The following is a 22,299-nucleotide window of genomic DNA, read 5'->3' on the forward strand; positions in this document are numbered from 1 at the left end:
AGGTGTCCCCCCTGGCTCTGCTTATGCCCTTTGGCAGGATGTCCACTGCTCCTTGGCTGCAGCTTGAGCAAAAAAGCACAACTGAAAAGAAGTATGGCTGCCCTGAGCGCCAACCCACCGTCTTCCGGCACCACACGCAGTGCCACGCGGTGACACTCTGGTAGCACTTGATACTTTTGTGGCACCGATCACACTTGACCGAGGAGTTCCCTTCCACCCACGCGTGCTGCATCACCTGCAGAAGGGAAGGGAAGGATGCCAGGGAAGGCTGCAGAACCACTCCCTGGGCCTGGGCCTGAGGAGAAGGTTCTGGAGGTGCACAGAGGGGTGAGGCCAGAGGGGTTGTTTTCTGTTCAGTTTATGCACTGATTGGGTGCGGGGCGGCTTTGCTGCACTACGCTGACACGCTCTCTCCCTGCCTGACCACCATTTTGTTCATTGAGGCAGTTGGAGACCATTTTTCCTGAGTTTTGAATAGCTCATTCACCCTGGCAGTCAAGCCTCTGAGCAGCATCTGGCAATCCGTCTGTCTTGCAGAAGTTCTTGCAGAGTGAGGTGCTCTTGTGCGCCCTCTTCTGGAAGGCAGCGTGATGCAGGGAAACAGGAGGGCTGGAGCCACAGACAAAACTGGTTGGAATCATTGATTTTCCATTTGGCAGTAAGGCGATCTTTGTCCAATTCCTGGACCTCTCTGAGTCTCCGGTCCCACATCAGTACAAATGGCATAATAAGCCCTACCTCTATGTTTTCTAGGAGGATCAAATGAGATACCACTGATGGGTAACTTCCTGTCAGCCTCAGCAGCCCATCAGAACCATCTGGGGAGCTCCTACAAGTTCTAATACCCAGTCCTCACTGCAGACCAACTAAAATTGAGTCTCTGAGGATGGGAACTGTTGTTAATAGGTTTTAAAGCACCCTGTGTGATTACAACGTACAGCCAAGGTTGAGAAGCACTCTAGAAGGAAGTTAGAGGAGAAGTCCAAAGAACTTAGTGTGGGTCAGCAGCCAGTGGCTTTCATATCTGTTTCCTGGAAAGCTGGTTGTACTTGCTTCCTGGAAATGGCATGAGAGCAGCCCAGGAACCTAGAAGCCATGGGAATGCATATGTATATGGGTGTCTGTAAGAGCAAAGTGACCCATGACACCAAATTCTGGGGACCTGAGCCCTCGATTGTCTCCCCTCGGAATTCTACAGAACTTCCCAAAATTTCCCACAAGGGCACTTTGGATACAGAAGGAAGAGAGGTGGGGGTATACAGGGACCTAGTCTGAAGTGCCAGCTATAAGCACATGGAATTAAAAACACATGGAATATTTGCATTACACCATCCATGTTTGTATTAAATAAAAGTTTTAAATTACTTATCAATTAAGTTAATAGCCCTCCTTCCAAAGGTTTTTGGTAAAATTCTTATTCTAGCAGACATGTCACTTTTATTTGAGGACATAAAGAATCCAGTTAGTAAATCAATTTGTCATCTACATGGTCACATTGAATTTGCTCCAAGATTCTTACTATTTCTATTTCATGGAGAATAAAATGAGGCATCAGAGAGGTTAAGTGACAGGCCCTAGGTTCCAAGGCTGATAAAGTGGTCAAGCAGAACCTCATAGCCAGGTCTTCTGACTCCAAATCTATGGTTGTCTACCAACACCATGTTGCCTTCTCCATCCTCTTCTGGGATTGGAAGAGATGGTGAAGGACTTGGGGTGCTCCTGGAGACTCAGAAGATCATGTCCTGCTGACCCCTCAGTGGCTTCTCTCTGCTCTGTGTGTGGCAAGTGGCCAGAGTGCAGGCTTAGGCCTGAGCCCAGGAGATGTACCATGCATCCTGGTGAAAGCATGGATATGGAAAAATGTGTGCATGCGTGTGGTACAGAAGTAGACAAGAGGCCATGCGGTGTCTCATGCATGTGTGTCCTGGGAGGCGCCCTTCTCTCTTGGAGTTCTGTGGGGAGGGCTGGATATCACTCCCACCTGCTAAGCATCTCCTGACTCAGTTTTCTCAGTGGAATCTTCCATGCAGGAACCCAAGAGTGTCCTTTCCCTGCTAATTTTAAGAGTCCATTTCCAGAGTCGATGAATGGCACCACAACAACCAAGTTAGAAACATGGGAGCCATTCCTGACCTCTTCTCTTCTCTCCATCACCAAGTCCTAGTGGTAGTACCTCCAAATTATCTCTCAAACTCTCCCTTCATCTTCTCTTTACGCGAGCCAGTTGGATAGTCAAAGTATTCAACAACTGGCATGGCTGGCGAAGACTCTCAGCAAGACACAGCCACCACCGTGCTACTGTGGACACGTCAGCATAGCAGGTGAGTGCAGACCCCACCCCAGTCAGGCCCTCAGTGCAGCACTGCCTCTTGCCTGAACTGTTGGAAGAGGTTTTTCTCCCTCAGATCTCTTTCCTGCACCATGGTCAGAGCAATTAACCTAATTTGCAAACCCAATGATCTCATGCTCAAAGCTCTTCAATGTCCCCTCACGAAACTCCTTCCCAACTCCTCAGCTGGCCTCACAGACCTCCCAGGCTGGATCTCACTGTCAGAGCACAGCTCCTGCCACTGCCCTTTAAGCATCCTCTGTTCCAGCCAGGCAAACAGGTACAGACCTCAGAATAAGCCATGTGCCTGGTCCACCTTGATGCCTTATGAAGTCAAAGTACAAGGTACAAGGTATAAGGTTCAAGGTTCAAGGTACAACTCAAATGCCATCTCCTTTGTGAAACCTCCCCTGGCCTCCTCCTCGGTACCTCAATTGTACGTCCCACACAATCGCTACTGTTCATCTCATTACCTCATGCTTTGCTTCTGCTCCTGTCTCTCTCCCACTAGATGGCACAGTTCTCCAGCAGGCTGAAGGCCACCTTATAAGCTGCATACTCCTTAGCAGAGTGCCTGGCACATGGTGGGGACCAGGGAGATGCTGAATGGATTGATGGATGAACAAGATGGTTTAAGGGTGTCCTCGGGGTAGAGAAGGGACTGGAGAAAGCTCCCAAAGCCCCTTCCTGCCCAGGAATCTGGCGATGGACATGTAGCCTGGGACACGGCATGCAGTAGGACAAGGCAATAGGTGTCACCAACCTCGCTGCCCCTTTTGGTTCTTGAGTACGTTTTGACACAGCCAGGAATGTTTTTGGATACACAGCGTTCGTGGACGGTATATTTACAGTCTGGGAAAAAAAGTAAGGAAAGTACTCATGAGTGACCATGTAGGAAAGGTCCAGCCAGCCCTCCACACTCCAGATGAGTCTGACTAGGTGGCCATTCAGGGGCAGGGGACATAGGGAGCTGGCCTTGCCTAATGGAAATCAAAGCAGTCTCCAGTTGTTCTTTGAGATGAGAGTCCACGGTTATCTCCCAGACATGCTCCTGCACTCCCCACCCTGCCACACTTGGGCAGTGAATTTGGGGTGAAAACATGGCACGGAAAAGCGCTTTCCACTTAAGGGTGTCATCCTCTTCGCTATGCCAGCGCCACCGTATTGTGTGTCGGGGATGCTGCAGGTGGGCAGAAGGCCAGGAGTCTTCCTAACTGGAATAGGTGGCCCTGAACTCTGGCTCTGCCATTTGTAATGACCCTCATGACCTTGGGTAAGTTTTCCACATCTCTGAAATTCAGGGTTTTCTACAAAATGGGAATAAAATTGCCTCTCTTTTTCTTTACAGGACTTTTGCAGCATTAAATGAGATACTTTGTGCTTTTTTAAAATCATTTCTTAAAATTAAATCTTTATTGTTGAAGATATTACATATGTTCCCCTTTTCCCGCATTGACCCCACCTAGCCAGCCCCCACCCTTCAGCCCAGGCCTTCACCACCCTATTGTTTGTATCCATGAGTTATGCATATATGCATACTAGTTCTTTGTTCATCTCTTCACACACACCCACCCACCCACCTCTGCCTTCCCTCTGAGATTCCACAGTCTGTTCCATGCTTCTATGTCTCTGGACCTACCTCATTAAATGAGATACTTTGTATAAAGCACCATGTGTCTGGTCAGAATAGCTATTCCACAAATTATTATCACCATCGCTGTTGTTACTACACTGATTGCTATGCAATTAGAAGGGGCCCACAGACCTGGAACCTGATAGGAAGGAGATGGGGTCTCTCGGAAGTGGTAAGAGCTGGATTTGAATGGGTGCTGGAAACACTGGCAGACTCCTTCTTACACCTGCTGATGCTCTCCCTGGACATTGGCCCCAACTCTGTCAAGATGGCTGTTGTGGCCGAGGTCAACTGCTGCCTAGCTCACGTGTACATGTTCAGAAGAACTGCTCCGATGACGTGGACTGCACCCAAGGGCCCTGCCTGCAGCAGCAGCTCCCCAATCTCTGGTGGGTTCAGACCTGTCTGCATTGTGAGGTGATTGGCAGGACTCTGCACCCACATACTCTGACCCACAAAGCCTTCTCAGGGCAGCCCCTTTCATCTCCTGCTCCCTGAGTCATCCCCTTTCTAACTAACATCAGCCCTCTGTCTTCCTTCCCTCCATCTCTCTCTTCTGTCTCCTTCCCAGGCTCCCTTCCTACTTTTTCCCTTTTCTGTTTTTTTCTCTTCTCCCATTTGACGTTACTAAATGGATTATAAAGTGAAACAAATGGATAGTTTTCATTTCCACTGCATTTACAAATACATTTTCATGTTGCTTATTAATAAAAAAACACACCCAGGTTCTTCTGGCCACCCAAAATATTCACTAGCAAAACTCAAGTGAAATTAGTATGAGATACTTTTTAATTATATGTGAGCCTTAATAACTTTTTTCGGGGGGCAAGGGGACCTGTGGCCCATGATGGGACTCCAACAATGGGACACTACTTATCCATTTGACTTGGGTAGAAGAAAAATAGGACATGGAGGCCTTGCTTTATTCCCTGCTGTGGAACAATATGGGAGGTCCCTCGAGCTAGGAAGCAGAAATACACAGACTTTTTCTGGAATGGCTCAACCATGTGCAGAGCAAGACAGTTCCTGGGGAAGGGGGTCTGAAGGACGTTTACTCACATGTGCAGCACAGGCCTTGCTTCCTCACGCCCATCAGCATGACATGGCAGAAGTTGCAGTAGGTTGGTTTCTTGAAATGCTTCATGGTCCAGGCATGCCTGCCATCCCCCTTGGAGCCCTATGGGAGTAGAGAAGGAATGGGACTCGGAGCAGGCAGCCCTAAGCTAGCAGAAGCCTGGGCCTGCCTCCTGTTCTATCTTTTTACTTCTCAAAAGACTCTCTTCTCATATTTGGAAGACAAGATATACATTTATTTTACTGACATAAAGACTATTAAAAATGTAAATCAAAACTAAGTTCTTGTCTGTGTGTGTTTTCTAAAATGAGCAAGTATTAAAAATTAAGACTATCTGAGCAGGAGTATGTGTGTGTGGGATAACACAAGCCCTCTTCTACTTCGCTGGTGGAAGTGTAAATCCAAACAAACCATCTATCTATCTATCTATCTATCTATCTATCTATCTATCTATCTATCATCTATCTATCTATCTATCTATCTATCTATCTATCTATCATCTCTCTCTCTCTCTCTCTCTCTCTCTCTCTCTGTCTCTCTCTCTCTCTCTCCATCTATCTGTGATCCTTTAAATGTTTATAACCAATGACTTACTATGGTACAAATTTTTTTTGATTCATTCCTAAAACATCATTTTTGAAGGAAAGATGAGCATTTCTGTGCTCTGTCAGATGTTTAACTCAGATTTATTTAAAATAATTCAAAACTGAAAATATCCTAAAGATATCAAAGTTACCAAAAGGTTAGTTGTGGTAGAGCCATGTGATTAAAGGTTAAGTGGCCATCAAAAAGATACTTATAAGAATGTCTAGCCCTGACCGGTTTGGCTCAGTGGATAGAGGGTCAGCCTGTGGATTGAAGGGTCCTGGGTTCGATTCTGGTCAGGGGCATGTACCTTGGTTGCGGGCACATCTCCAGTAGAGGGTGTGGAGGAGGCAGCTGATTGATGTTTCTCTCTCATCGATGTTTCTGACTCTCTATCCCTCTCCCTTCCTCTCTGTAAAAAGTCAATTATATATATATAAATTATATATATATATATATATATAAATTTAAAAAAAGAATGTCTAATGGCGTGGGAATGTGCTCGTGACACAGCACTGAGAAAAGCAGAATGTAAATTTGAGGACCTATTATAATCTCAGTTTTATATAGTAAGATCTCTCTGGTGGGGAAAAATGTCACCAAACTGTTAACAGGTTAGTTACAGCTGGAAGCACCATGAATTCATTTTATTCTCTAATTTTTATTTTCCTTTGTATTTTCCAAACTTTCTATGGTTGGCATGTACTAGTTTTATAATCAGAAAAAAAGTAGTTTAGTAAAAACAATGCGCCCTCTCATCAACTTTCTGGACACAGATAAAATAGTCAAGAGGCAGTCGGACTTGGCTCAGAAGCGAATTCATCCTTACCTGCTAGATAAGCCAAGCATCGCACAATCACACACCTTCCCTGGACACCAAGCTCCTACCTTCTAGCCCCTGGTAGCACAGCCTTGTTGGAAGCTGTGGCTTCAGGGACATACCTCCACACCTGCCGTCCCCGAACCTTTCTTAGAGGCTCCATCAAGAGAGCATCACTCTTGGCTGGTGCGTAGGGTAGAATAAAGCACCCTAGTAAGGCGGTGAGAACTGACTGTCAGGCACACAGAATCCAGCATGCTGGGCTCAAACCCAGCTCTTACTTTTGGGCCCCTCTGGTTTGCACTGGTCACGGCAATCAGATCCCTTTCTATGCCAAGTCTTCTGCTAACGGTCTCTAGAAGAGTCTGTATGGGTTTCCAAATGCGGGTCTCCCCCTCGGGTCAGCTCATTTCTTCTCACCACCTCAACACCCTGCTTCTTCTAAGACCAGAGTTTATAGAATTACAGCCTTTATATCTAATGGTTTCTATAAGTAAAGCTTCTAATCCAGTGTCCGACAATTAAAACTTATTAAATTCCTACTCTGTGCTGGACAGTAAGGGACACAAAGATAAGTAAAGTGTTTTCTTATGTGTAAGGAGGTAGATTTATGCCTGGTCTGGGAATGAAGAAATGGAGACTCAGAGAAGTTACATAAATATCCCAAGATGACACAAATAATAAGTGACTGAATCAGTAGTCAAATTGGGGCTCTTACTGGCATCAGAGCCTGTCCTCCTTCCATCTTTCCCCCTTTCTTCACATACCAGGGTTTTCCTTTATGAAAGGAAACTACAGCTCAGCAGACCCAAAAGACTGTCATTTTTACCTCAGAAATACCTTTATTAGCTAAATCAGGTACTGTTTTCATAGATTTGCAGTAAGAAGCAAAGGGACCGTGGCTTAGAATAAAGTAACATTTCCGCTTGGGCTACAGCGCCATCATGTGGCTCTTTCATTTCTGCACATTGGCAGCTGCAGGATGTGGGAGTAACCTTCCTCTTGCATGCCAGGCTTTCTGCCGCTGCTGCAAGTTCACGGGGAGACAGACTGGTTGGCACATATTGCATTCAGAGATCCCCAGACTTATCAGGGGCCCCATGTAGGTTTTGAAAAAGCCAAATAAGCACTGTGACTTTTAAGACACTTAGGAATGCTTTCTCTGAACCCCTAATACTAGATGTAGAAAGGTGAAATTTAGTGTGAATTTAAAAACAAGTGCATAACACTTTTGATGAACAAAAACTAAATTTACATTTGTTCTTTATTTGCCACTTTCTTGATATACAGTTGGTTTTCTATAAAGCAGACTTGGCTTTGGGAAGAGACAGCAGGGAAAATGGTCTGTCTCTCCCTCCTCTAGCCATAAAACAGTGGATCCCCTCCATGTGAAGAGTTGGTGGCACTTTGGAGTCAGCAAGCCCAAAATAGGAAATCAAAAGGAGATGTTGGTTTCTTATGGTTAAAATGCCCCATCTCTATTTCCATATTTAGTGAAAAAACAATGTTAACACCCAATAAACCAAACACACAGGTATGTTGGAATAGCACCTAAGCAGAACTTCCATTCTGACTCAGTATGATCTTGAGTATTGATAGCAGGAAGTTGATCTTACTTATCTGAGTGCCCCTCCTCCCGAGTCCTAGTTCACATAGGTTCTTGCACTTAATAGGTTCTTGGTAAGGGATCATTGGATGAGAGGTCTGCTCTTCCTGAATATGGAGGATGGCCCCTGGTAGTAACTATCTGTGTGTTCTTGGGCCCTCAGTTTGCAAAGTGAAGGGGACAGATAAAGGATCACCAAGGTCTTCTCCAGCTCTGACTGCCTAGGATTCTAAGGAATATAAAGGCAGTTGTGCAGATCCTGGTTCCTGAATTTCTGCGTAGCCCTTGAAAAGAGCTGGACATACCAGGACATGACTGCAGGATTCTTAGCTCTTGAATATTGGAAATGAAGGCCCAGCTTCAGTCCTGAGTTGCAGAACTATCCGATCAAGACAGTAGAGGCAACCACAGCAATTGGAGGCTCACCCAGCTGAAAGCTTCCTGTTCTGTTCCTCTGTATGACACTTCAGAATGTCAAAGAGGTGCTATCACACAACCTATGTGACTGTCCTGGCAAATGCTTCAAAGGCACAATTTGTACTTTTAGCTTGTGCATGAAAGTTACTTTCAATTGGTAAATAAGCAGAAAATGCAGTGGCTGACTAGGTCAGGTCAGGCATATATAACCAATAATTTTTCATGAAACCTCTTCATGTATTCCCTACTCTGATCCTGCTGGGAGGTTTTTCTAAATCATCTTGAACTTTCTTTCATTTGTGTCTTTGATCAAGCTATTCTCTTGGCCACAAACTCTCTCTTCTAGCATCTTCTACCACCGAATCATATCCATCCTTGGGAAGCAGATCAAACATCCTCCTAGGTCCTTCCACTTGACCTTTATCTCAACAACAGGATATCAAAATCCCATACGTCCGTCAGGACCAGAGCAAACATCCTCTGATATTTCTTCCCACAGGTCTCACTCCTAAGTGTGGGTCCTTAGAAAGTGAAGTATCTTTGGAGCCAAGTACAAATACATTCTGACGCCTCTCTTTGCTCCTTAGGCTAAGAATTTCAGCTTTCCATTTATATAAATTGGAGGGGGGGGGATACCTACCTTTTCTGGTTGTTTTGATTGCCCTCTGCCTCACAATAGATCAGTACTTTTCCCTTCCCTTTCTCCTTCTCTTCCCTCCTTCCCCAACTCTCATAGCATTTTTCAACCTAGTTCATGGAAAAGATGGAATTCTTCCTTAAAATTTTTTTGCCCTTTGATTGGTTGAGTATAACCATCTGGTAGGTGAATATCTGTGTCCCTTCACAGAGCTCAGAACAATATCTTTATTTACTGATAATTTAGTACATGCTGTCAAATGAATGAATATATTTCAGTCACTAATAGGTAAAAGAGAGATCTTCGAGGCTGGCCTAGAGCATATGGTTTGTCCACTGGGGCAGAAGCCAAGGTGATGTGTAGATATGAACGTCCACATAGAGCTTGATGTTCCTGAAAGGTAAGAGATCTGAACTCAGGTTTGCTGACTTACAGAGTCGTCCATGCCCAGGAGGACCAGCAATGGGATGGTGGTCATCCCTCCGTGGACCCATTCCTGTAGAGACACAAAGCCGTCCCGGTCGTAGTCCATCCCTTGCAACATCTCCTTCAATATCTGCGGAATCCACAGAGCAGCAATTGTCCACTTTCATCCTTGATTTCTCTGCCCCCACTGCCCTCTTATTTCTCTTTTGTTCTGCATTGTCTGGCTTGTGTTTTTCCCCCTTCCATTCTGATTCACAGGGAGTAGGGCAGTGAGGGAGCAAATGGGGGTGAGGAGACCAGAGCTCCAAGCCCGCTCTGCCTGACCTGACTGAGCAGCCTTGGGCAAGCCAGCCACCCGACTCTCTGGGTCCTACTTTGCCCATCTGTGGAATGGAAATAATATTGCTATGTATGCAGCACTGTAGTGGGGACTAGAGAAAAGGTATATAGAACGTACATTTATATAAAAAGTTATTATTACCTGGTGATGAAGGAAAATCTTTAAAATTCATTCTAGCTCTAAATTCTTTGATCTATGAGCTCTTGTTATAAAAATTTAGCTCTGGGGAAAAGGTCAGAGGCAATTATTATTTGAATTTCCCCCTGCTGCCTATAGATTTTCCCTATCATTTAAGTGGGAGGTCAAGATGTAGGACCACCGAGAAGCTGCCTATAGCAGAATGAGTCTGGGAGATCCTGCCAATTTTCATCCTGAGGGTGCCTCCCTTTTCTCTTGGAAGTCACCTTATGTTTCCAGAAACTCACAGGCCTTAGCTCCGTGGGATCCCACTCAAGATACTGAGCAATGTGCAGCATCTGGTTGACAATACGATCCATCTCCTAGAAAACATCAAGGTGAGAAACCAAGTGAAGATGTGTTTTTAAGAGCAAGGCTCAACATCAAACCCTGTGGGAAGACAGGCAGGGCAGAACATGGGAAGCAGCTGGTGTAATATCCTAGCATTTCACGGGGAGCTCGCTACTTGTTTCTGCTCTTTATTCTGCCTTGACCACAAAGCTCAGTGGAGAGTAGATGCTCACAAGAAGCACAGAAGACGGCTAAGCCAGAGGTATGCTGAAAGCTCTCTGGACACTGACCTCCTTGGATCCATCTGGACTCACCTTCCTTCCCCTAGTCTGGGCTTTGACTTAGAGATCATAGGAAGCACTCATGTTTTCTCCTTCTTTGTGAACTCAACTCTCTCACATGCTTACAAACCAAAGTGGTCTCTCCCCCCTCTTTAGTCACTCCTCATTCCCACAGCTTTACTGACTTGGAATCCACCTATACCCCTCAGAGGTCAGTGTCAGGTGGATATAGGGCCTCTGTGTGGGTTCCTAGTTCAGATACTATGATTTAGATCCTTTTTGCATAGCCTCTTTTTCCTTTGTGTCATGTCCAGCCCTGAACCCAGGACTCTGTGAACAGAAAATTCATTGGCCTGGTGAGTGAGCTTTTCACTTGCTACTTAGGCCAGCTCTGTCTGAAACCTCACATAATTGTTGTGTGCTAAGGAATCAGGGTGCCCAGAGTCTCACTGAAATACGCTAGACCAAGGAGGCATTTGCATCTCTTGGGCACAATCTAAGATGTTAATGGTGAGATCAATGTGGGGAGATACATTGATGAACTGAAACAAGGTTCACAAGTGTAACCTCCACCACGTAGAATGCTGGCTCAAAACAAGCAAACAAAAAAGCAACAGGAATTTTAAAATTGTATTTCATTCAAATTAAAAAAATAATTCATTTCAAAACTGCAGATGAGGTGGTAGATGGGGGAGGAAGCAGGCAGAAAGGTGAGGACAGGGTTCTACAGAAGTTTCCATGGAAAAGAGCTTGTGAATCTAGGTGGGACTAAAATTTAACCAGTAAACAATGTGACTCAGGAATGAGAATTAGACTCAGCCTTGAACTGTGTAAATGGGTGGGCATTTCCAGGAAGAACTGGCTGTTCTGATGTCTACCCTGGTTAGGCTACCTGTTGTGGATGATTAACAAGTCATGTTTTAAAAATGACATTGGCAAACCAGAGCTTGACCAGAGTGCATGTTTAAGCCTGCCTCTGAGTAAGTATGAGGATGGGGAAGTCTGAGCTTGGGGGACATTTTACAGGAGATGTGATAGTACCTTCAAATACTTGAAGGCTGATTGTGTAGAATCAATATCCACTGATCAGCTGTCCTGGTCAGCTACAGAGGCCAGAAGCAAGCCAATGGGTATCAGGAGGGATTTGTTGAGAGTTGGCTTATTTTGGCCTCACTGCTGGGTTGGGAAAGGGAGAGGGGAAACAGAAGCAGGTTTCATGGTAAAAAGCTTCCCCAGCAGACCAGAGGTGCCTTTTGTGTAGGAAGGAAGCCCTCGCTGAGTCGCCCTTGGTGGTGGAGTGGCTGTGTTAAGGCAGTGGTTGAACTCTCCAGTACTGGGAATGATCACAAAGAGGCTGAGTGTCCAGCTGCCAGGATTCTCAGTGGGAAATTGAATCAGGTAACTCTTTTGAGACTGCTTTAGTCATGCGATGTTATTCTCCAAATACATCTGAAATCTAACCACTTCTTACTACCTACAATGCTTCTACCCTGGTGCAAGTTACCATCCTTTCTTGTCTTGCTGATTTCAATAACCTCCCACCTGGTATCCCCACTTGCACCATTATAGTCTAGACAACACAGGAGCTACAGTGATCCTGTTATAACCCAAGTCAACCACGTCACTCCTCTGTGCGAAATATCCAATGGTTCTCCATTTATCCAGAGTTAAAAGTAAACCCTTTCAATCATCTAAAAGGCTTCATAATACTTTGCAAACTTCCTCTACCCCTATCCCATTTCTTCTCTGATCTCATCTCCTATTGCTTACTCACTCTGACCTCACCTGTTCATTCATTCTGCTACAGTCACTCTGGCCTCCTAGTTAATCTGCTAACATTCCAGGCACCCTTCAGGACCTTTGCACTCTCTGTTCCCTCTCCTGGAAGGCACTTAAGTATTCCTAGGACTTACAGTCCCTCACCTCCTTCAAGTTTCTGTTCAGATGCCCTCTCCTCAGGGAGACCTTCCTTGGCTCCTCCAGCTAAAACAGCAGCTCCCTCCAACCCTTCCTTCTCTTTATTTTTCTCCTAGCACATATTTTACTATGTGAGTTTGCACTAAAATGAAAGCTTCATTAGGGCATAGGTTTGTGCGGTGTGTATTTTTGGAGTTGGCTCATTGATATATACGCAGTATTTAGAACAGTGCCTGGCACATAGTAGATAGATAATACATGCATGTTCCCTCACATGACATAAACCACAGCATTGCAATGTGGCCGTAGGGCTCCCACAAAGACACCCTGGAGTCTGGAGGAAATTGGGATGACTTAGTTGGTCTAGTGAACTTGTTCCCTTTCTTCTTCCCTCTGTTCTGACTCAGCCCTATGCGCCTCAACCTCAGAGCCTTTCTGTGAAGGAGTTCCACCTTTCACGTTGCCAGTCATGAAGCCAAGGCCTGCCTGACTCTATTTGCCATCTCCCCTCTCTGCCTTCTTCCTTTTCTATCCTTCCTCTTACTCCATGATCACTGACCTGTCCCTGTCTATTCCTGAGGGAATTGGGTGGGGAAGGGAGGGGAGACCGACCTCAGGCTTTCACAGGTACAATGAAATAGGATCATGTGCTCGGAGCAGACAGAATGAGACTCCTAGAGCCTCATGAGAGGAAGGTGATGGTGATGCAGAAGCGCACCAGCAGTTACCTGCTTCCCCCTGCCCTCTTGCCCTGGTCTTGCTGCCTTTCCTACCTCCTTCCCTCTGCTCTTGGACTCCAGCAGAAAATTGCAGGGAGAAGTTCTGAACCCATTAGGGAATTAAACTAGATAAAATACTAAAGCACCTCCCCATTCTAAGATTTTATAATCCTGGGCTTCTGGAATGAAAAGGCAAGTTGAAGTTCACTCTCCTACTAGCTGGCTCTTTGGAAATAGAAGGTGGGGATTCTACTCATTTCTGCAGCCCATATTGAGACATGGCTATTATTATAAAGACAGAACTCCTATAAAAGAGTTTCAAACTCTTCCTCCACCTTTTCCCTTCTCCTCCAGCCTTTCTTGGAAGGGTATTTTGAGAGCTTACCGCTTGATCCAGGAGACCGTTCTCATCCGAATCATAGAGACGAAACATGACTGCAAGAAACACAGAGATGATGCTTGAGGCGTCCTCCAGGCACCAGGGACTGGCTCAGGCTCTGTTGCTGCTAGTTTTTAGATCAGTTCTGACTATCACTAGGGCAAAGACTGTTGCAGCCAGCTCACCCACCCTCCAAAGGCACAGAATCTGACTTCCTTACAGGGAAGAGGGGAGAGGGAGGAGAACCAAGCCATCTGACTTCTGGAACTGCCTAAGCAATAACTCTGTAGCCGAGATCCAGGTTATGAGTGTGACTCCCTGTAGGGCATTCACACCTTTCAGCATCACTGGAACACACCTCAGAGCAAATGCCCAGATGGTGGTGAGGCCGGGGTACCAGAAGTATAGTTAGAACATTGCTCATATTGCATGCAGAAGGCCGTGGAGTTAGGCAGATTCAAATCTTGGTTCTGCCCTACCACCTCTAGGGAGTCAAGTCATTCAGGTTCATTTTCTTCATCTGTAAAATGGAGATTATAATGGTCTCTTTGTTCTAAATTTTTAAAAATGAGGAATAATATATAAATTATATGCCAACTCTACAATGCTTGGAATGTAGAATGCACTCAACAGATGTTATTTATTTTTATTTCATTCCGTTAAGGAACATTTATATATGCATTTAATAGGTACAAGGCACTTTATCATTATTGGTCATTTAATCTTCCATATGCTTTGAAGCAGTTGTTATTATAGAATCTATTGTATTTCTTTGTCTAGAAGAATACCATGTCAACATGCCATCACAAACTAACTCTATCATGTTCTAGTAGTAGAGCAGTGACATAGAATGAGGAAGATCTGGGAGAGAAATTGGAGCAAAGGACTCAATGTTCATTTATGGGACCTGATAGCTTACATTTTATTCATCTAAAACATAGAGATCTGTCTGTGGTCTCAGAAGTAAGCAGGGTAGGGAGCAGAGCTGAACATGTCTTCATCTTCCTCTCATGCTTTCTCTGTGAGCCACCCCTGACCTCCACCTACCCCATCCCCCCACAGACACTCTGGATCTCCCACAGGGTTACAGCATTCCTTAAGTTGCCCTCATGTCATCACTCCCTTCCACGTGTTTTAATGTCTCTGCAGCTTGTGTTTGTTCAGTGGTTCATCCCTGGTTGGAGCTTAAGTTGTGTAAAGGAGGGTCATGGGCTTTCGATTCCTTGTGACTCTTCAGAATGTCCCGGTCAGAGGCACTTGGCAATGAGGCTGACTCGCCAGACAGATGATTGAATGATGTAAAGAAGGACAGACCTCCCACTATGGTGCTCCTGGACCCTGGATGGGGCAACTCTAACACAGAGCTCTCCTGGTCCTACTGTGCATGAAGAGTAGAAGCAGAAAGTGTGAGTAAGCATCCTATCTTTTAGCAGCCTGGCCTTGGACAAGTCATTTAACAATTCTGTGCTTTCTTACATGTAAACTGAGAATAATTATCTAGAACTTCTAGGACCAATAAGAGGTTAAAGTGAGATAATGCACTTAAAGTGCTCAGCAAATAAAAAGTGTTCAGTGATGAGCGTTATTGGTATTACTGTATTACTTTTTATTGATAGGTGGGATACATATTTGGTTGTTAAAAAGAAAAGCTTAACTCGTTTTTAATTATTTAAATCAAAGGAGAATTTAAAAAAATTTAATTGATTTTAGAGAAGAAGGAAGAGGGAGAGAGAGATAGAAACATCAATGATGAGAATCCCTGATTGGCTGTCTCCTGCATGCCCCACACTGGGGATTGAGCCTGCAACCCGAGCATGTGCCCTTGACCAGAATCAAACCCAGGACCCTTCAGTCCACAGCCTGACGCACTATCCACTGAGCCAAACCAGCTAGGGCCATAGGAGAATTTTAATTTATTTGGTTTAATTTTTTAAAAAAGAGAAAACTCTACAGGACAAACAGCCAAGTTTCTGCAACAGAAAAGTGCAAGGAAAAAAAAATAAGCAAAAGATTAAAAGAGATTGAAGAGACATAATGATCAATGGCAGTGTATGGACCTTACCTGGATCCTGACTCAGGTAAAATACATAAGATAATTGAGGAAATGTGAATACTGACTGAATATTTGGTAATAGTAAAGAATTATTGTCTTTAGATGTGATAATGACGTTGTGGTTATATATAAGAAAAACTCATATTTTAGAGGTACATACTGAAATATTTACAGATTAAATTATATGATGTCTGGAATTTGTTTCAAAATAACCTGAGACAGAGGGAATAAATGGGAGGTATAAATAAACCCTAATTGACAATAAACTGGTAATTGTTGAAGATGGTTGACAGGAACATTTAAGTTCATTGTGCTCTCTACTTTTATCTATGTTTGAAATCTTCTCTAATAAAAATTTTAAAATATGCAGTTTCTTTTTACTGGAAGTACAAGACTGAGTCTGAGAGCCACTAATGTGAAGCATCTGTCCATCCTGTTTGGTCGTTATGAACAATATAATTCCTGAAATTCAAAATCTGCTGAATGGTGAAAATAATTTGACATTTCACTTTTAACATTAGCCAGAAGAAAGAGAAAGCTGCTACATTTGTTTCCAAATTAGCGCTTAAGACTTGCAACCGTTAACACCTCAAACCTATGGGAGTTGATTTTAAGATCAGCTAACGAGAAAACTGTTTGATTTTGTTCTTGGCAAGGGTTAACCTTTGTCAGACTTTTCCTTGCTAATGTTTAAGTTTGTTGACTAGTCTTATTAATTGCTGGATTTTTTTTTTTTAACCCTCACTGAAGGATATGTTTTTTCATTGAATTTAGAGAGGGAGGAAGAGTGAGGGGGAGAGCAAGAGAGAAACACTCATTGAGAGAGAAACATTGATCAGTTGCCCCGTATGTGCCCAGACCCTGGATCAAAACTGCAACCTACGTATGTGCCCTGACCGGGAATTGAACCTGTGACCCTTTGGTAAATGGGCTGGTGCCACACTGGCTAGAGCTAATTACTGGAATTTTTACTTTTGCTATAATGTGTATGTTTTCCCCTTATGTCTGTTAAGGTCCTAAGAGAAGTCAAAACAATATCATATATTTTAAAACAAGTTCCTATCACTACCTGTTTTAAAAAGTTTTCCTGTAGGTTCTTGGAGGCCAGTGAGACCATCCCTGGAGTGAGTCATCTGCAAGACTGTCAGCCACTGTAGGCTTTCCTTTCAGTCACCAGCTATTATTTTCCTCCTGAACATCTTTGAAACCAACTTTAGTAGTAGTGTGAAACCCAGCTCAACTCCCTTAATTAACTAGACCTCTTTCTCTAGAGGCCAAAAAACTTGGGGTGGGGTGGGTGAAAATGTAAACAAGCTTTAACAAGATGGAAGCTGATTAGATCTCAAAGAGAAAACAGCAACAACATTTCTCAGAGTTATAGAGTTGCTTGGGCACAGAATAGGGGAAGGACGACAGATACTGAATATCTTCTCTTGAAAAATCTACTAAAAGGAGGCAGCAGGTTCCTGGTTATAGGCTCTTGGAAAGTCCTGCCAGCAAAGGAGGGGAGTCTCGATCCCTTGTGGAGATCCCTTTCCTTTCCAAATCCCGGTCCTCAATATCAAGGTCTCGAATGCACTTCCCACTCTCTATATACCAGGCCCTGTGCCCCAGGGTGGATTCTAGGAAATGTTCACATCACTGCTGATGACAGGGCAGTAAAACCTCCCCTACGGAGGCAGGACAATCTCCAGCATGTCCCAGAACAACCTCCAGCATGTTTACAATGATGCGTAGGACACTCGACCATCTCCTAGGAAAATGCTGAAAGCCCTTGACAGGGTGAGTACTTACACTCTAGCTTATCCTGAGGTCTCCCTGTCTCCAGCAGGGACAGGTAACACACGACATCTTTTAGGTACACGGTCGGGGGTTCAGAGCCTGAAGACTGAGCAACAGGGTTTCCCAGGGAGGTTGCAGCCCCTTGGTCTTTAGCTGGCACTTGCTTCTCGGTGATCTCTGATTCTGTAATAGGCAGGAGGAAAGCATTCGAGGACTCTTAATGTTTAGTAAATATTAAATCCTTTTCATGTCAGAGGCAAGAAGTTTATGTAAGTATCTTCAAAAGCATTGGTTACATAAATATAATCAAACTAGAGGCTCAGTGCATGAAATTCGTGCACTCGGGAGGGGTCTCTCAGCCCGGCCTGCACCCTCTCACAGTCTGGGAGCCCTCCCACAGAGGGAGGCCCTGCTCACCTGCCGCAGCACTGCCAGGCAGGTAGCCTGGGCCTCCCTCTGTGGGGCCATCAATGGCAGGGCTCCGTGATTGATTGCCCCACAGAGGGAGGCCCTGCCCACCCGCTGCAGCCCACTGGTCGGTGGCCTGGGCCTCCCTCTTTGGGGTGATCTTGGGGCAATGGTGTGCCCCCCTGAACAGTCGCATCGCACCCGCCTTGGCTGGCCTGGCCCCAGTGTGTGTCCTAGCATGGTCATCCATATGGTCGTTCTGCTGTTTGGCCATTCAGTCTATTTGCATATTATGCTTTTATTATTATAGACCTGTGACCCCAGAAATCCAGTTTGTGGGGTTTATACTCAGAATGGACCTCATTCTGACTCTTTGAACTGTCTATATCTTTGTAAGAAATTCACCTATACTCTGTGAATTTTCAGAAAAGATGATAGTAGAATGGGGAACCAAGATGGCAGTGTAGGTAAATGGCTGTACTCACTGCCTCCCACAACCACATCAAAATTACAACTAAAACACAGAACAACCATCATCCAGAAGCACTGGAAATCTGGCTGATGGAAGTCCAACAACTAGAGAAGTAAAGAAGAAAGCACACCGAGACCGGTAGGAGGCCGCTTTTTTAATTAGGAGGGAGATTGTCTTTGCGGAGGCTGCCCACACCAGACCCCCCAGCCCAGGGTCCCAGAGCTGGGAAAAGAAGTCCCTATGGGCAGTTCTGTAAAAACCAGTGGGGATTGGGGCTCAGTGACACAGAGACTGCTCCTCTAAAAGGCCAACACACAAACAACTTACAAGCTCCCACTTCCTCTGAGCTCTAGTGCCAGGCGAGGCTCTGGGAGACACAGACACATATGAGGAGAAACTGGACTGTCTGGCATCAGGGCAGGAACTCTGGGGGCAGTTTTCTCCCAAACAGAGGTACTCACAGCAGTCATTGTTCCTAAGCTGGGACCTTCCCAGTTGCAGGGCTGACTGGCAGCCATTTCTGTTTGCTCCGCCCAGGTGATTCCCTAAAACCCCGCCTCATCCAATTCACAATCCGACCCAAGCTGCATGCAGTGGCTTTTGCATATGAATGACCTGTCCTTGCTTAGGTTAAAACCTGTCAAACAATCTGCAGCTGGGTTAGGGAGCCCCAAACCTATCAATAAAAGGCCCAAGACCCAGCACCAGCACCAGCACCAGCCTGCCTTACTTCACATATGGACACTTTAAAATCTAATACAAAGAGGAGGAATCTGCAGATTTTTCTGTTGCTTTTGCTGGGTGGCCCCAGGCAGTGGCTGACTTGACACCTCCCTGGAGACCCAAGAGCAGTTTAATGTCAGGCCATACCAGATTACAACTCTACACATCCATAAGCTACACACTCAAGGGGCAGACTCAGTGAGCACCAAAGCCCCACTGAAGCAAGTCCTGCTCCATAAGGGTGTCTCCTGCACAACAGCTCTCCCACTGTAGTCAAAGCTGGTCCCCATAGCCAATTGGCCTAGAGGTCAATTCCTCCCAGTGATACCAACAGCAATCAAGGCTCAATTACAACAAGACCGTGCACACAGCCCACAAAGGGGTACACCTAGAGTATCCAACTCAGGTGATTGGGTAGGCTGAGCCACTGGGTCCTATAGGACACCTACTACACAAGGCCACTCTATCAACTCAAGGAGACTTAGCAGCTCTACCCAATACATAGAAACAAACACAGGGAAGCAGCCAAAATGCAGAGACAAAGAAACATGTCACAAATGAAATAAATGGAAGAAAGCAAACTACTGGATATAGAATTCAAAACCATGCTTATAAGGTTACTCAAAAATCTTTTAAAAACCTCCAAGGGACTTAGTGAGACTTTCAAGGATCTTAGTGAGAGTGCCAAAGAAAAAATGGAAAAGGACCAGTCAGAAATTTAAACATACATTGACTGAAATAAAGAATAATATACAGGGATTTAACAATAGACCAGAGGATCCCGAGAATCAAATCAACGATTTGAAATACGAGGAAGCACAAAACACCCAACCAAAAGAGAAAAAAGAATCCAAAAATATTAAGATAATGTAAGGAGCCTCTGGGGAAACTTTAAGCATATCAACATCTGAATTATGGGGGTGCCAGAAGAAGATATTGAAAACCTATTTGAAGAAATAATGACAGAAAAGTTCCCCTACCTGGTGAAAGAAATAGATTTACAAATCCAGAAGGCACAGAGAAACCCAAACAAGAGGAACCCAAAGAGGACCAACACCAAGACCATCATAATTAAAATGCCAGAGGCTAAAGACAAAGATAGAATTTTAAAAGCAGCAAGAGAAAAACAGTTAGTTACCTATAAGGGAGTATCCATACGACTCTCAGATGATTTCTCAACAGAAACTATGCAGGCCAGGAGGGAGTGGTAAGAAATATTCAAAGTGATGAATAACAAGGATCTACAACCAAGATTACTCTACCCAGAAAAGCTATCATTTAGAATTGAAGGTCAGATAAAGAGCTTCACAGACAAGATAAAGCAAAAGGAGTTCATCACCACCAAACCAGTATTATATGAAATGCTGAAGTGTATTCTTTAAGAAAAGGAAGAAGAAAAAGATAAAAAATATGGACAACAAAATGGCAGCAAATATATATCTATCAACAATTGAATATAAAAATCAAATGAATAAGAAATCTAATGAACAGAATAAACTGGTGAATAAAATCAGAGGCATGAAAATGGAATAGACTGACGATTCTCAAAGGGAATGGAGGGTGGGGGAGTGGGAAGAGATTAAATAAAGATCTCAAATGCATGTATGCATTACCTATGGATATAGACAATAGGGTGGTGAGGGCCTGGGATGGAGCGGGAACCAGGTGGAGGGGAGCTATGGGGAGAAAAAATTATTATCTGTAATAATCTCAAAAATAAAGATTTAAAAAATGAATTTTTAAAAAAGAAAAGATGATAGTAATTTTTAGTAATATCAGTAACCAACAGATCAATATCATTTAACCTATTTTTTGGAGGAACACATTCAATTTATAAAGGTAACTTTGGCTCAGATCACAAAATCCAAATAATTTATTATTTACCAATACACCTTTTCACAATTGTCATCTGAAATGACATTCCCCAAGGGGTCCCGGATTATGAGAGGGCAGTTCTTGGGTGACATACCCTGGAATTGGGCTCCCTCCTCTCTGGTTCCGGGTGCTCTGGTTCCAGGTGCATCACCCGAGAACCGCAGCTGTCAAGTCACTGCAGCTTGGCAGCTCCTGTGTTGAGCATCTGCCCCCTGGTAGTCAGTGAGCATCATAGTTACCTGTCTGACGGCTTTTATATATATACTAGGGGCCCAGTGCACAAAATTTGTGCACTGGGTGTGTCGGGGGGGAGTGTCCCTCAGCCCAGCTTGCCCCCTCTCACATACTGGGAGCCCTCAGGCATTGACCCCCATCACCCTCCAATTGCAGGATTGGCCCCTTGCCCAGGCCTGACGCCTCTGACAGAGGCGTCAGGCCTGAGCAGGGGACCCTCATTTCCCCCCATCACTGGTTCTGCCCCCAGCCCAGGTCTGATGCCTCTGGCCCAGGCATCAGGCCTGGGCAGGGGACCCCCAGACCCTTCCGATTGCTGGCTCTGCCCCTTGCCCAGGCCTGATGCCTCAGCCAGAGGCGTAGACCCCCATCACCCTCCGATCGCCTGATCGGCCCCTTGCTCAGGCCTGATGCCTCCGCCAGAGGACCCCCATCTCCCCCCGATCACTGGCTCTGGCCCCCGTCCAGGCCTGAGGCCTCTGGCCCAGGAATCATGCCTGGGCAGGGGACCCCCATCTCCCTCTGATCGCTTGCTCCACCCCCCGCCCAAGCCTGACCCCTCTGACCCAGGCTTCAGGCCTGGGCAAGGGGACCATCATATCCCCCCAATCCCCAGCTCCGCTCCCCACCCAGGCCTGATGCCTTGGCCAGAGGAGTTGACCCTCATCACCCTCCGATCACCAATCACCGGATCGGCCCCTTGACCAGGCCTGAGGCCTCCGGCAGAGGTGTCAGGCCTGGGCAGGGGACCCCCAGCTCCCCGCGGTTGCAGGCTCCGCCCCTGCCCAGGCCTAACGCCTCTGGCCTAGGCGTCCGGCCCGGGCAGCGGGGACCCACAGCTGCAGCGGCCCCACGATCGTGGGCTTCGCTTTAGGCCCAGGCAAGGGACCCCTAGCTCCTGGGACTGCCAGCTTTGACCGTGCCCAGCTCCCATCGCTGGCTCCACCCCTATTTCCTGCTATCACTGGCCAGGGCGGAAAAGGCACCTGATTCTCCGATCATGGCTGGGGGGCAGGGCAAAGGCGGCCCCAGGGCCGCCTTTGCCCTGCCCCCCAGCTCTTAGCTCCCCCCTGGGTTTCCGATCACTGTCAGTGGCAGGGGGCTTCTTCCTGCTTTCCCT

General features: G+C 45.6%; 1 protein-coding gene across 7 annotated transcripts in view; it reads right to left on the reverse strand.

Moving 5' to 3' along the window:
* DGKG (diacylglycerol kinase gamma) overlaps positions 1-22,299 on the reverse strand; it is a 210,818-nt gene that overhangs the window by 123,783 nt on the left and 64,736 nt on the right. For 4 of the 7 annotated variants that reach the window (XM_059687268.1, XM_059687266.1, XM_059687262.1 and 1 more), the window contains exons 6-12: positions 17,480-17,650; positions 13,639-13,688; positions 10,294-10,368; positions 9,536-9,658; positions 5,022-5,139; positions 3,093-3,181; positions 119-235 (exon numbers count right to left, since the gene is read on the reverse strand). In XM_059687268.1, coding sequence (XP_059543251.1) covers positions 119-235; positions 3,093-3,181; positions 5,022-5,139; positions 9,536-9,658; positions 10,294-10,368; positions 13,639-13,688; positions 17,480-17,650 — 743 coding nt within the window. The remainder of the gene's footprint in view (positions 1-118; positions 236-3,092; positions 3,182-5,021; positions 5,140-9,535; positions 9,659-10,293; positions 10,369-13,638; positions 13,689-17,479; positions 17,651-22,299) is intronic. The other 3 variants (XM_059687264.1, XM_059687265.1, XM_059687269.1) reach the window with 3 other exon arrangements.

The sequence above is a fragment of the Myotis daubentonii genome, chromosome 3 (assembly GCF_963259705.1).
Source record: "Myotis daubentonii chromosome 3, mMyoDau2.1, whole genome shotgun sequence".
In the NCBI taxonomy this organism is placed as follows: Eukaryota; Metazoa; Chordata; class Mammalia; order Chiroptera; family Vespertilionidae; genus Myotis; species Myotis daubentonii.